Below are 14883 nucleotides of genomic sequence, written 5' to 3'. Positions count from 1 at the left end.
TAGGTTCAGTAAGCCTTAGGCATAACAACTAGGAGTTATTGGGGGGTCAGAGCCCAAAAAATAAAAATTCTTCAATATATTAAAAAAAAAATAGGGTTCCAGCATATGATGGAAGCTTTAAGAATTTTAAAGAATGAAATGTGATTGTGGCCTTTACAAAGTAGTGGGAAGCTGTTTAACGGTTTAACTTCCAGTGTAACTCATGAGCAAAAATTTCTACATAAAAGCTTTAAGTCTACACGTACTGTAATACATTTTCACTGTTGAACACAGCAAGAAAAGACTAAAGAAAAAATGGTTTAAAGTCCGCGAATGTTATTAAATAATAAATAAAAGTTTGGTGTAACTCCCAAAATGATTATATTTCAAATTAAAGCTCTTTGTTATTGATATTTGGTAGATATATAGGGCTTTAACCAAATGATCTCAAACGCGCTTGTGCGAAGATCTCACAGGAGAAACAGGTGGTCGGATTCTGCCAATCACACTCAAGTTTCCGTACTAGCCGGCCTGCACGCAACAACCGCTGTAGAAAAAATGCACATGGGAAAAAAGCATTTTGAAATCTGCCGTGGAAATCTATGGCGGAAGAGGTCGTCGCTTGCTTGCACTTGCGCACTTCTAAGTATGAACCGGCTAACGTTTCCTCAGCAGCAGTGAACATGGAAGACGCTTAAACTCAATAGTTAAAAACAATCCGGCTGATCACGTTCTGCATCCCTTTTCAGTGTGCACTAACCGGGCAGGGTTCTGAATAACATGTGTGATCGTAACGATTAATTTAGCTATGATGATTTGAATTGACTTTAGTTGACGGTCGATCATAAGTAACTGACTTGTTTTCAGTTTCATCTTCACAGAAGTGATTCCTAATCTGGCCATTCCGGCTATAGAAGCTAATTAAAAGCATGCTAACGGGCTGACTAAAGTTAGAAGCTGGAATCTGGATCGATAACAGGCTATAACAAAAGCAACTTGCTAGGTTACTGTCACTGCCACCGGTCTCTATCGTTATGTTAGTTATTTCATCTGGAAGAAATGGCATCTAGGTTGAATGTTTTTAAAGTCGGATGGCAGGTCGTAAAATCTGTCAGTTTTGGACAAAGGATTCCACGCAGATGCTTGTCATCAACAATTCCACGTCGTCATAATCATGTAAGTAAATGTTATATGGATCTCGTTAAAGTGGCCAAGTCTAACGTTGTTGTTTTACTGGCTCCCACTTCTCTTATAACGTTAAGTTAGGCTACATTATCAGGGCTTTACGCTTGTCTTGGAGGCTCACGAGGTCTGCTGGTTTTAGTTGCAACTGAAGCACTTCAATGAAAGTTTATTGCTCAGTAACTCGTTTGACTTCGTGGGTCTGAATTTGTTGCTGAATTATATATTGTAAGATGCTGTCAAACTATAATTAAGTTGTTCCGTTTAAAATTGTAGGCCTCGAAAATAGCACTGTACTGTGACAAGGTTCATTTAGTTAACGTTTTAGTTAATTAGCGTTTACTTGTCGTTTTTTTTCTCGAGTTTACATAAGTAAAAGAGCAATGTTCATCTGATCATCTGTTATTTCCCCGATAGCCTGGATTTATGCTGCATCGTACCCACTTCCATACAAGCTACTCCCCACTGAAGTATTGAAGTAGCCTACTTATTTTGTTGCAAAAATTACATTCGGGAAAGTGTTTTCCTGAGTTATGTCTATATATCTGTTTTCCCATTTCTTCTTTAACCTTCTCTACAACAGCTGTAGAAGTTTAAACATTATTGCAATTCACTTTGGAAAATGCCAGTAATTATTGTGTGTTAGAATTTTTGCTAAGATATTGCATGGGTGCTTTTTACATACATGGATGTTTGTTTATGTGCTGTGTGATTTTCATCTTGTTAATGTTTAGTCTGTCAAAAGGCTTTTGAAAATCTTTACATTTCGCAATAGTAAAATATACATAAAATAAGTAGCATGGCTCACTCTTAACCCTGACAATAGGCACTGAAAACACAACACTCTCTAAATGTCACATTTTCTTTTGTGTAACAGCTTCAGGTTGTTGGTGTCCATGTGAGAGATGAGCTTACTTTCTCCACTTTGTGTCTTGAGAGTTCTTCCATTTATTTACTGTGTTTTGACAGGGTCAGCCGTTGTTTGGGTTGCTGTTTGATATTGATGGGGTTTTGGTCCGTGGAAGGACACCTATTCCTGCTGCTAAACAGTGCTTCCAGAACCTGGTGGACAGGAATGGCAAGTACAAAGTTCCTGTTGTCTTTGTGACCAACGCTGGGAACTGCATGAGGCAGGCTAAGGCTGAGCAGCTGTCTCATCTGCTGGAGGTAGAGGTGAGCATCACAATGGTGAGGGTAGGGGGAGGGGGCACAGATGGTCGCCAGATTCTCCAGATGTACATCCACGTAACAAATGTCCAGGGTTCTGTACCCTTCACGCGTGAATGAACGCCATATGTTTTGTGTGTTGGATTTGAGGTTTATTGTCAAGAAATGAAAAGGCACATTTATATTTTCTGGCATCATATTTATAATATAAATGGTCTACTATCTTCATTCTTCATCTGGTTTTGTTTCTTTCTTGTTCCCTCACCCAGGTTTCTCCAGACCAGGTTATGGTGTCGCACAGTCCCTTGCGAGTCTTTAGTCAGTTCCACAACATGTGTGTGCTGGTGTCAGGCCAAGGCCCAGTGCTGGAAGTGGCCCAGAAGTATCCTCCTCCGTCATTTTCCTATTACAGACTCCAGTCAGTCTCTCCACTGACCCCTGCTCTCCTGCCGAGTTGTGTAATGTGCATTCCATGTCATACTCTGTTCTGTTTTTCCACAGATTTTGCATTTGTCTTTGTCCCCTCTTTTGTCTGTGTGGACATCTGGGCGTGATGATGCTAATGTGATTGCAGATGCATTCTGTCAAAGAATGTTGCCTTCCTTTTTCCTCCTTTTCCTTCCTTGCTTTGATGGCTTGCTTAGCTGTTGCACCTTAGCCATTTTATTTTCTTGGGCGGGGGTTTTGGCTTTGTGTTGTTTTGGACCTTAACTCATGAAATTCCACAGTCTTGGGTTCCAGAATGTAGTTACCGTTGATATGCTGCGGGAAGCCTATCCGCTCCTGGATGTTGTGGACCACCATCGCCGACCCAAAGACACGGTGCTGTATTTTTCAAAATGGCTAGTGCCTGGGCAATATAGATTTTAGTGTTTTTACTGTGTTAGACATGAGTCAATGCTATTGCGATTCTTTGGATGTACAGTAAGCTGCCTTAGTAAGGTTAATTGCCGCTGTAGGCTATGCCTGCACATTGTATATGGGGCGCTGTGTTTGTGGCCTGTATACTAATACTCATTTGTCATGTTCTCAGGTGCTTCAAACCAAGCACTTGCCTCCCATTGAAGGTACGGTTTTCCCTTGTCCACTATCTTGACTCATTTTGAATTTTTTATGTACTGTAGGTCAAGAAGTTGCTCAGCATTGCAACTGGCCAGCAACTGCATCCAGTTTACACTTTCATACTAGCCTACTATTTGCTATCCTTACCTTACACTCTTCTATGACTGTATATCGTCAGCGGTGATTCTTTTTGGGGAGCCAATCAGATGGGAGACCAACCTACAACTTATTGTGGATGTGCTTTTGACCAACGGGAAACCAGGGAACTCTGTGACATCACTGAACTACCCTCACATTCCTGTGCTGGCTTGTAACATGGACCTCATGTGGATGGCCGAGGCCAAGAACCCCAGGTCAGATTAAATCTCTGTTCACTTCATGACCATAAAAAGTATTCATGCACAAATGCATTCTCTGTCTGTTTCTTGTTAATAATATAACATTTTTGAGATGAAGAAAATTAAGCAGCATTACAATTTAAAAGCGCATCTCTTCAAGTTGAAATATAATATAGCAAATCTACAAGTAAACTGATGCACAAGTGCACTGCGCTGCCCTGGCTAGAACAACGCCTTATACCAGCAGTGGGCTGAAGAGAACAGGACTCTCACAGAGCCCTGGGCCTCTGTTGTTTCCCTTGATCCTTCCCAGGTTTGGTCATGGAATGTTCCTTGTGTGTCTGGAGAGCATCTATAAGAAGATCACAGGGTGCAAACTGAAGTATGAAGCTCTGATTGGAAAGCCAAGCGTGGTCACGTACAACTATGCCGAGCTGCTGGTCCGGCAGCAGGCAGAGAGTCTGGGCTGGGCAGAGCCAGTTGAAAGATTGTACGCCATTGGGTGAGTAGCTGCATGCAGAGAGAGCACACAGACACTGGGGGGCAGCATGGATTCTGTCAACATTAGTCCTTAAAGGGTAAGCGCCTCATAAAGGCATCTCCCACAGATATTAGACAATTTCATTTTAATCTAGAGGTTTTTCATTAGATTAAGCTGAAATTGTTGTTAGTATGTCTTTAAATTTGACAAATTGATCACCGCTGATGGAAACACCAGAAGTCATGGCAGAAAATTAGGTCAGAGTCGTACCTCTGCAGCCTCTTGTGGAGCCAGGATTTCCAAAGAATACTCTGTTGTGTTTGCTTGCTTTTCAAAGGGACAACCCTATGGCAGATATCTATGGTGCCAACCTGTACAACCAGTACCTCCAGGCATCGCGACAGACCCAGACGCAGGCTCAGATGAAGGGTGGCCTGGGTCAGGCTGGAGGGGTGCCGAAACAAAAGGCCGTGGGGGAGGTAGAGGTGACTGAATATTTGAGTGCCAGTGTCCTGCGTGGGGAAGGGTGTCTGCCCAAAGCTTGTCTCTCCATCCTGGTGTGTACCGGCGTCTACAACCGGGACCAGCAGGACCTGCCGCCAGACCCTATGCACACGGTGACGGAGCGCATATTCCACGGCCACCGTGACTTCCGCTTCGACCCCAGCCTCACGCAGCCCTCCTTCATAGTGCAGGACGTCCGCGAGGCCGTGGAGCTGGTCTTTCAGCAGGAGGACTGTCCTCTGGAGTAGAGTCCCAGACCCAGCACTCCCCAATCGCAGAGCTCTGCATCACAGGCTGTCTTACTACCTGCCACTGTGCTGAATCCCAAGTCCCCTACATCACCCTCACAAACATCTTTAAATCTGACGGCGTCTTGGTTTTGTGTGCTGGGATGCCAGATACTTCTGACCGCTGTCTTTTTTTATGTGCTTTTATTTTCGGTGCCTTGCTTACATTTTATCAGCACTTTTCTTATGATTTCAGTATATTTTAAACCAGTATTTCTTGTGCCTGCCTTTTTTCTGGTCAAGGTCAAGTGCACAGCTGCCTCTCGCATCAGGTGAGTTTCAGCTGCCTTCTCCCTTGTAGGCTCACCTTCCTTAGCAGGACCTTGGGAGGGATGAAACGTTTTAACTGCCTGTTCCCTTCCAGCAGGTCTACAAATGTACGGACTTCATATCGAGGTCAAAGCTAATTACTCATAATACCCAGATCAATTTGCACTGTCGGGGGAGACAGCATGGTGGGCACTTGTTAAATATAAATATGAACAGTAGATAATTGATAATTGTGTCTTCGGTACATTTTTTTGCTTAAATGTACATTAATTTTTCAACCATAGTAATTTGCAAAATTATGGAAAGAAATTACTTGGCTGGACTAAATACAGATAATGCATGTTCAACAACTGTCATAACTTGTATAGTAATGTCAATGAGCTAACAGCTTGCTCCATAAATAGAAATTGAAATAGGTTTATCAATGTGTGGAATGGCAGACTAACTTGACATTTAGTTAATATCGGTTTTCTTTGTTTAGTTTTTTCTGTGTTTTGAGTGACAGAAAGCCGTATTTGGTGCTTGTCTAGGTGCTAGGTGCTTAACAAATAGATTATTATACGTTATTGTCGTTCTCGATGTGAGGAAAGGCAAATCGGCAGGACTGGGAATGTGTGTCCCAGGGTGATGGTTTTTAACTTCCTGCAATATTCTACTCACTGCCAATAATGCTGGTAAAACCTCAGGCTTTGGGGGGTGGGGTCCTCTTATGAATGAAATTGATCTTTAGACCTCATGTATTTTAAAGTGGACACATTGATTTTAGAGTCTCAGTACCACCAAACCACAGTATAGATCGGATCCCTATCAGTCCTGCTGTGTCAGGGTAAGGTCCTGTGGTGTTATTTTTCCTACTGATGGTACCCGACCTTTTTACTGAAAAATCATTTTTGGAATCCAGGTATATGCACTTATCGGTGCAGTCAGCTCCATGTCACCTAGTAAGAATTGATTAAATGAATGTGACATCACAGAAGATTAGTCCATAAGTCAGGGACCCTGCCCCCTGTCCTTGAAAAGGATCAGACTTAGTTTATTTGCAAATACATATGGAACCTTTCACATGCAGAGAAAAACATTTCAGGTTTGGAAAGTATGTAATATTCATGTTACTGCAATTTAACAGTTGCATGTCATTTCAAAAGGGACATGATTCAAGGTGAAATTGGTGAAGGGATATTTATGATGTTAAATGTTGCTTGAGTGGGGCCTTTTATAGTTTGTAATACTTCATTTGTTTCTATATTCATTATGGTGTTGTGTTTTACTTTGTTGGCAGCCTCCAAGGATATGTTTACCCGAGGTAGCTTTTAATATCACTTTAAATTTGAGGCATGAAATGATGGTGTAGTTGTGGTTTAAGAGTCTAGCACATTATTGAACAAGCTGTGTCTATGGTTGTCAAAGACAAACTCTTCCAGGTTTAACCAAAACAAATATTATGAACAAAACCATGAATGCAAAAAAAGAACTTTCTCTGCAAGCACTGGGTTTTATCTGTATTGATATTTTATTAAATACATTTTAGGAGAAATTGTGAGAGAGACTTGCTTTACATTTCCTCCTAGCGTGGCTCTGCCTTTGGGAAGTGCAAATATGTGTTATGAAGGGCAGTCCTGGGTTAAATATGTGTTTTAAATACTTTTAAATGGGATGCTGATAAAATTGAAAACACTCCTGCAGACCCGATACAGAGAATGTTACCAAAACGTACAAACTTAGGAAAGATTTTCCGAGTACTAGTGAAAGCAGATGTTTCTTTTACATTCTTTAGTAATCTGTAGGAATTAATTTGTTTGTGGGCTAAATATCTCATATTAAAATTTCATAATTATCTGACCTAGGTTGAATGGAGGGATGATGTTTCATTGGTATCCTGTCAGAAATACTTTTCATATTCCCATACCATTGTTTTACAAAGTAATGGTACAAAAATAAAATTGATTTATAAAATCCGATCTGGGAAAGTGCTTAGACTCATTTTACTGCATGCCACTGTAACTGGTGAAATATATTTGGTTCCTGGGTTTTTATATTCATTTCTGATTTTTCAACCAAAAAGATATAGAACTCAAAATTCCAGTTGGAGGTAAAGAGGCTATCAAATTTAGTTAGCACTCGCTAACATTAGTGCAAGGGATCTCAAGTTGTAAAAACACGTACAGGATGATTCGAAGGCCTCGGGTTTTGAATTAAAGGAATGTACTCTTATAAATTTCCTCATAACTGGTGATAAAATATTGCCAACTGGGGTACCAGTCTCCAAAATTGTTTGATGGAGCTGGAGTACCTTCCCTATGTTCATATGAAACATAATGCCATTTTAGAACTTGATTCTCCGCTTGAATGCCTGATATTTTGCATTTTTAATTTGTTCTGATATGAAGAGGTTTTTTTAAATAGGTTGGAGGCAGAGAATTTTCATAGGCACACTCTACATTAAGCTCCCATAAAGTAGTGATCAATTCAATTTGTGTTTCTTTTTGTGAAGAATGGCCAATCACCTTGCCCCTCAGAAGAACCTTTTGGGCCTCCCATAAAGTGGATTTATAGGAAAAAAAGTTGTTTGCAAATATAGAATTCTACAAACTCTTCATCTGCAAAGCTGCAGGGAGTTCAAATGGCAAGGGCTGTTTGATGGGGCTTGCTTTGCCATGTCAGCATCCAGTCCAGTATCATGCATTTCTTTTATGAGTGAAAAAGAGGTCAGGCTGACAGTGGAGGAAAAAGCCACAGGAACAAGTCGTTTTAAAACCCAACACATGTTGCATGCATTTATTGCAAATTAGCAATGATACAATATCGGCATGCGGACTTCGTCTAAGGCACAAATAAATAGCCAAAATTACAATGGACACAGGACCAGTGTTATTGTAAATATGTCAGCACAAATCGTCTCAAAGGACATACAATAATGGAAACAAAAGGAATAGAAGAGAAGAATCTACATCCTGTCTAAAATGTTCATTAAGACACTGAAACACGTTTCTGTTAGGAAATAAAACATAATACGTACAAGTGTGCATCTGGCACTGAGAGAGTAACATTCATTCAGACAGAATGGAACATGAAACCAAAAGTCCTGCCAGTGGTATGACTTCTTCCATCTGACACGATCACAGCACACATTCCACTTGCTTTTTTTACTACTGTGATTTCCACCTCATCACTGTTGTGACATTGGTGTGATGAGGTGCTGTAGGCAAGACGGCACTGAGCCAAAGCTCGTCACCTTTAAAAGCCCAGAGCGACTTTAAAATAACACAGAAAGAGCTGCACTGCAGCGTTTGTGTTCACAGCTTAAAATAAAATATAAAACAGCACTCGAGTGCTGAGTTTTACAGTACTTCCTGCTGTTGCAATCACAACAACTCAAGCAAGCCTTGAGTGACACCTCGTTTCTTTTCCCTTTTTCCCTAGCAGTTGCATTCTACAGGTCACGTGACCCACACTGTAGCCCATCTTAAGGGCCAGACACTTTTTGTGGAAAGCAGTAACGTGACATCACGTTCCGCTTTCACTATCGAGAGGGGAAGCGCCAGGCTGCTGCAGGACAGTCGCAGAGTTACCCACTCTGGCCAGGGTTCCTCACAGCCATTGCCCTTCCCCTGTGCTCCTCCTCTCCCTCCGTGGCTTCTCAGCAATCACATGACTTCTTCTCCGAAGGCCCTGGGCTGTTGATTGTGCGGGAGTTGGTGCGCAGGAGGACATGGGAGGAGTCCTGGTATCCCGGCTGCTGTTGGACCATCATGCCATTCCGCACCATCAGCTCCCTGGCCATTAGCATGAAGGCCTCCTCCACGTTCTGGCACTCTTTGGCAGACGTCTCCAGGGCAGCCAGCACCCCTTGCTCCTCGGCCAGCGTGCATGCATCCTCAAAAAGCACCTGCCGCTGAGAATCCAGGTCTGCCTTGTTCCCTGTATGAGGGGGAGGCAATAGGAGAGAAGGAGGTCAGGCATGCATTTAGGCGTGATAATGATAAATGTCACACACAAAAAATGAGTTGTTCATGTGCTGAGGATCAGGTGGGGCGTCAGTTCCCATAGTTTTGGGGTGAAGTGGCGAGGAGTTGGGCACAGATGGCATATTAGGAGGGTCAAACAGCCATCATGGTCAGCCAAAAATAAGTGCCAGCACTTGAAATGCTTTGTGAAACCAGGTCAATGGACCTCCCCAGGAAGCACACAACTACTGAAGCTACTAGAAAAAAGTCATCCAAAATGACAGAGTGGAATGTGATATGTAATACAGTAGCATGGAATGCCAGCCTCACTGGCATACAATTTTCTCTGGACCTCATCCCACAACACATACGGCAGTATGGTGCAGTGATTAAGGAACTGCCTTGTACCTCAGAGGTTGCAGGTTTCAATTATAGGTGAGGCAATTCTTTAGTACCGTTCAGCATGGTTTTTAACCTGAATTACCTCAGTAAGAAATGACCATCTCTATGAATGGACAATATGTAAAGTATTTCTTGATTTCATTATATTGCATTAGTATTTAGTGAATTATGTTACGCAATAGGACGGCACAGTGGTGTAATCCTCTTGCCCACTGCATGCCCCCCTCCCCCAACCTCGACCAGGAATAAGCGGTTTAAGGAAATGGATGGATGGATGTCATGTATTAATACACGGCCAGTAGCACTCACCTATGAGTATGAGCACCACACTAGCAGCTCCGTACTGGTGCACCTCGCGGATCCAGTGCGCGACGGAATCGAAGGTGCCGCGGCGCGTCAGGTCGTAGGTGATCATGGCGCCGTGGGCGCTGCGGTAGTAGCTCTGGGTGATGGTGCGGAACCGCTCCTGCCCCGCTGTGTCCCACACCTGCATCTGATACAGCACAACACAGACACGTGATCAGATCGTAAAAAAAGAAAAAGAAAAACAAGTCTTCAGCCAATGTCAACATCAAAGCAAAGCAAACCCCTTAACAAAAATATTGTTGTGGTCCCAAAGTGCTCGAACATAAATCACTTAAATCACATTTTAAAAAACTTGAATTATGTGGCCCAGGGTTGCCCTGAACAAATAAATAAATAACAAATAAAACAAATATATAACTGCAGGACATTTTCCTATCACAAAACCAGGGTCATGTTTCTATGCTATACATATATACATGACCAAGCATTTACATACAGGAATTTTCCATTTTCCAATTAACATATTTTACATAGTCATAATTCTGAAGAATATTTCATATTATATAATTCTTTGGGGGGGGGGGGGTGACTTTTGTATGCTATATAGAAAAGTGACCCTCGGATCAGTTTTCCATAGGATCAGCTGTGTATCAAGGACACATGTAGGTACAAGTAAGAGTGTGCAGTACAGTACACTATAACACAATATAATACATCATCTCATACACCATCATCCTTAAACAATTATACCCCTCAGATGAGGTTCTCGTTTAGATAGGAGGTTGCAAAAAAGTTAAATGGTGAATGACTTTTGAATATAAGGTTACCTAGTGGTACCACTATGCCTTTATGACTATATTAAATTTGGGAGATGTGGAGGTTAGAGCTGTTCCTCTAGTTAGGGCAGTCAAATAAGGAAGAAACCCCGGTCACCTGGGACTAGCTAGGCCATAATGAGCAAACAGATTAACTTGGAGGGAGGTGGGGGTAGGTTATCGGTGTCAGTTCTACCTTAATCTATGTTTGTTTGTTTTTTTCTTACCTGAGCACTGCTGTTTTTGTTCGCATTCTTGTCCTGGTTAAGCCATTTTTTTTTTTTTTTTTTTTTTTGTTCCATCTGCTGTCAGCAGGGGAGGATATTTTATCACAGTGACTCTCTCAAAGCAAAAGCCAGTTTAGCTTCACATTTCCATAATACAGTACCTGTGCACTCATTCCCATCTTGCCCATATTTTAAAAAATACATTATGAAAATGTACATGAAAGTGCCTTTGAACCCCTTAACACCTTCCCTCTTTCACTTCTGGTATCTTGTAAGAGGCAAGATTGTTCTCCTAGCAGATACAAGCAGTCGAGATAAAAAAAGAACTGCAGGCCACTGAGATTCCTCTCTGCCTCTCCCTGCTGCACTCTGCCTTAGTGCAGTTACATTGCCATGGTGACCTACACACCTGACACCCTTTCATGCACTTACACCTTCACTTGCTAGGTCTCTCTCTCCCTCTCTCTCTTTCTTTCTTACACATACATACACACACGCGCGCGCGCGTGCGCACACACGTGGTCATGTCAGCCCCTTGTGAAATCTAAACCAATGCACATTTGACCTTATTAATCTTTCACTGAAGTGTAGAACAAATATTAAGCATTCAATTGCCTCTAGCTGTGGGATACAGACATTTACTTCAGATTATTTGCATACTATAATAAGCTTTGACTCAATGCCATAATCCATCAGTACCAAGAAAACAACTATAAAAGCAATTAAAGATTAAACGTACATGAATTAAAAATGGTTAAATTTTCCATCATTTTCAATATGGAGAATGTACTTGCCAACGTGACTAAGGAAAAAATGCAGAAGAACAGGATTGTTCTGTTCTGTTTAAGACACACCAGGCAAAGCATTCCTCGCGTTCCTCACCTGTTAACACCCAACTGGTTCAGGAACAATGCAGTCAAGAGGCTATAGTACTGCGTGAGGTGCTACCACAAGCTCACAGCCTCTCATTACACACACACACATGCGCACACACACACACACGCACACACACACAGGGGGCTCTCACTGCACTGATTGAGCTTGCTAATATAAACAGCAGTACTAGGTCCATTTGCTGTATATACAGATGACTTTGCAGAGATGGTGAAATTTGGAACAGGAAAGGCAAATGGGTTCAGTGCCGATGGGCGTGGGATCACTGAAACCAGGCAGACCCATTTCTGGTTTTACTGGATCTCACTGCCTACCTGAGACTACAGTGGCACCACGTGTAAGATTAAGATCTCATTCATACTGCATGATGGCCCACTTCACAGTCTTTTCTCAAAAGATTTATCCTGGATTCTAATGCTAATGTTTCCCCTTAACTTTTTAACTTTAACAACAAAATGAATGACATTTGTCCTTCCCAATACTTTGATGAGCTAATATTGTTCAGCACTGAATCCAACAAATTGTGTTTGTGAAGAAAAAGTTGCATTTATTTTATGAGTAAATAAAAGTCCAGGACAAATGTTGACTATCTTATTTATTGAGCCTATATCGAGTTGTCTCCAAGGTGTTTTGTTTACATATCCATTTTTCATAAATTTAAAAAATAATCTGTATTGGGTTTGCACATCCTTGTTAAAGTTTTGATCGTTGTAATTGTTATATATTTATATTGTTCTAAATAGCTAGTCATCTCCTCTAGACCCATAATTTGATTGCAGGAGGATTTGGACATGGTACTGCTGTGTTAAACTGGCACTGCATTGCTGCCTGTAGGAAGAGTTTGATAAAGGTGGGAAAACTGTAACTGAGGTTGGGATCTGCCTCAGTTACAGTAATATATTTTAGGGAATCTTGAGATGAAACATTAGAGAACCCCAATCTTAAGTAACAATATCCAACACTGAATCCAGTCCTATAGCACTACCCAAGCATAACACATTAATTTTATATTCTAAAGTGAATAAGATAAGAGCGTCTGCCAAATGCCTGTAATGTAATGTAATGTAATGTAACACAAAAGGTCATGGGTAGAATGGATTGTAGGTAGATAGCAGGAAATAATAAAGAACAGGACAAAAAATCTCAAGCCTACCTTAACCTTCTTTCCCTCAATGTCCAAGGTCCGAACAGTGAAGTCCACTCCGATGGTGTTCTGCTGCTTCTCAGCAAAGACCCCGGTCTTGAAGCTCTGGACCACGCATGTTTTGCCCACGTTGGAGTCTCCAATAAGGATGATCTTGAACAGGAAGTCGAAGGCATCATCCTGCCCTGACCCTGTAGACTGCATAGTGAGGATCGGAAAGAAAGTCTGAAATTATCTTGTGCCTTCAGCTTCCAGGAATGGAGACAACTTTTATTACTACCCTGACTGTCAATAACAGCACTTCTCAGTTTGTTTTTCCAATTTCTTTATCCAGGCAAAAAAAAAAAAAAACACCAAATTCCTTAGTCTCGGGTCCTTGTGTCAGATTGCAGGAGGTAATTCAGAGGTGTGGGAGTCCTGTGACACACCACAGCCACAGTAACTCTCAGGCCAGCTCGGGTGTCCCCAAAGAGCTGCGTGGCAGAACAAAAGACCCCAGAACCTTGTACCATTCGTCAGCTCAAAAACTGAATGTGTGTTCACCCACAACGGATAGTTAGTTCCTTCTCTTTTCCTCTCCTCCTGTGAATAACAAAGCTTTGCCCTGTACAAGGGGGAGGCTATTCGTCTCCCTCAGCAATCCAGTGAAGAACAGGTCCAGCGAAAAGCTTCTTTCACCTCTAACAATATTATTCGAGATCAGAGACTTAATCTTTCCCTCAAGTAAGGATGCCAAGTGCTGGCAGTTCTCTAAAGCATAATAACTGTTGCTATTCAAAATTTTTGTTTTTGTTTATCTCCGTTGCTCTTGTTCTTGTTGCTTTATGTCTCTTTAAGAGCTTCTGCAATGCACCTGTTGTCCTTACGCTCTCTTTCTCCCTCCCCCACACATTCATTCACTCACAAACAATTGAGTCCCACCCTACCTTTCCTGGCAGGTAAGACTGCTTCCTCCAACCCTCCGCCCACTGGCACCACTGCATTCTGGGAACTGATGTTTTTGTACACCATTCAGGTTCTGTCCAGACAGTATAAATGAGAAGTTAATCCTTGCCAATGACTTTTCTTTTCTGCGTTATCAGCAGCTGCTGGCAAGACAGTAATTTATTATGAAAGCAAAACTCCCTAAGTAAACATTATTCAACAGACAGACGAGCCACTCCTAAGAACCCAACAGTCTCTAAACTGGTGGTACATAACTATTGTGCCTTGAATGTTGCCCTTTTGGACTCCATAGGGCAGGGCTTCTAACAAACACACCAGTCACAGAGACATATCAGCCCCCCTCTCACTATTTGACACTGACCTGACAAGAAGTCCCCACAACATTCCATTGCACTCCATTTGCTTATAGCAATTAAATGTAACACGGCCTCTGCGTTGCAAATGTACTCACCTCACCTGATCTTCCATGCAGAGAACATCCAGTTAAATGTGTGTCTTTCTGTCTACAACGTACTAGCTACATTATATCTGAAAAACATGCTCCACGCCTCTCTCGTCATCGTTGTCCAAATGCTCATAAGTGCACCAAGCAGAGCTGGACACAGAGAACAATGTGCATGACTGTGCGAGGTGCCCTTGATTTATTCTTGTCTTCTGAGTGACTTTTTGTTCCCCACAGTGAAAAGTCTGCAACAATGTCTGTAACTGAACAGTCTTGGGTTTGTTCCATTAATACAGGGGCTTAGAATGATTTATTTGAGGGAGAAAGGGACTTTCATGGGGCCTTTTCTTTCATTAAAATAATAGTGGTATAAACACGCACATTCATTAATCAGTTCCTGGAATATGTGCACAAGTTGATTGCTCAGTGAATTATGACACATCATTTTCATTATTACAAAATATATTTTCACAAATATAACAATTGCAACAAAT

The 14883-nt window shown here is 41.8% G+C and overlaps 2 protein-coding genes across 3 annotated transcripts; one reads left to right on the top strand and one right to left on the bottom strand.

Annotated features, from left to right (window-relative positions):
* The first annotated feature begins 511 nt into the window (after positions 1-511).
* On the top strand, positions 512-7228 carry hdhd5 (haloacid dehalogenase like hydrolase domain containing 5). Its single transcript, XM_035426589.1, has 8 exons — positions 512-1155; positions 2131-2334; positions 2598-2710; positions 3057-3150; positions 3362-3395; positions 3569-3743; positions 4042-4230; positions 4547-7228. The coding sequence occupies exons 1-8, from the start codon at positions 1039-1041 to the stop codon at positions 4959-4961; spliced, it is 1341 nt and encodes a 446-aa protein (XP_035282480.1). The 5' UTR covers positions 512-1038; the 3' UTR covers positions 4962-7228.
* A 788-nt stretch (positions 7229-8016) lies between these two features.
* On the bottom strand, positions 8017-14536 carry LOC118232049 (ras-related protein Rab-19). 2 transcript variants are annotated; one of them, XM_035426590.1, is made up of 5 exons: positions 14399-14536; positions 13929-14020; positions 13012-13200; positions 9926-10109; positions 8017-9188 (listed from the first exon to the last, which is right to left on the bottom strand). In XM_035426590.1, exons 2-5 carry the CDS (start codon positions 13983-13985, stop codon positions 8908-8910), a joined length of 711 nt encoding a protein of 236 aa, XP_035282481.1. In that variant the 5' UTR covers positions 13986-14020; positions 14399-14536; the 3' UTR covers positions 8017-8907. The 2 variants fall into 2 exon arrangements, with proteins under 2 accessions (XP_035282481.1, XP_035282482.1); XM_035426591.1 differs by having other exon boundaries at positions 14404-14532.
* Positions 14537-14883: the final 347 nt, after the last annotated feature.

This window comes from Anguilla anguilla, chromosome 7, assembly GCF_013347855.1.
Source record: "Anguilla anguilla isolate fAngAng1 chromosome 7, fAngAng1.pri, whole genome shotgun sequence".
Lineage (NCBI taxonomy): Eukaryota > Metazoa > Chordata > Actinopteri > Anguilliformes > Anguillidae > Anguilla > Anguilla anguilla.
This window is presented reverse-complemented; position numbering and strand designations above follow the sequence as displayed.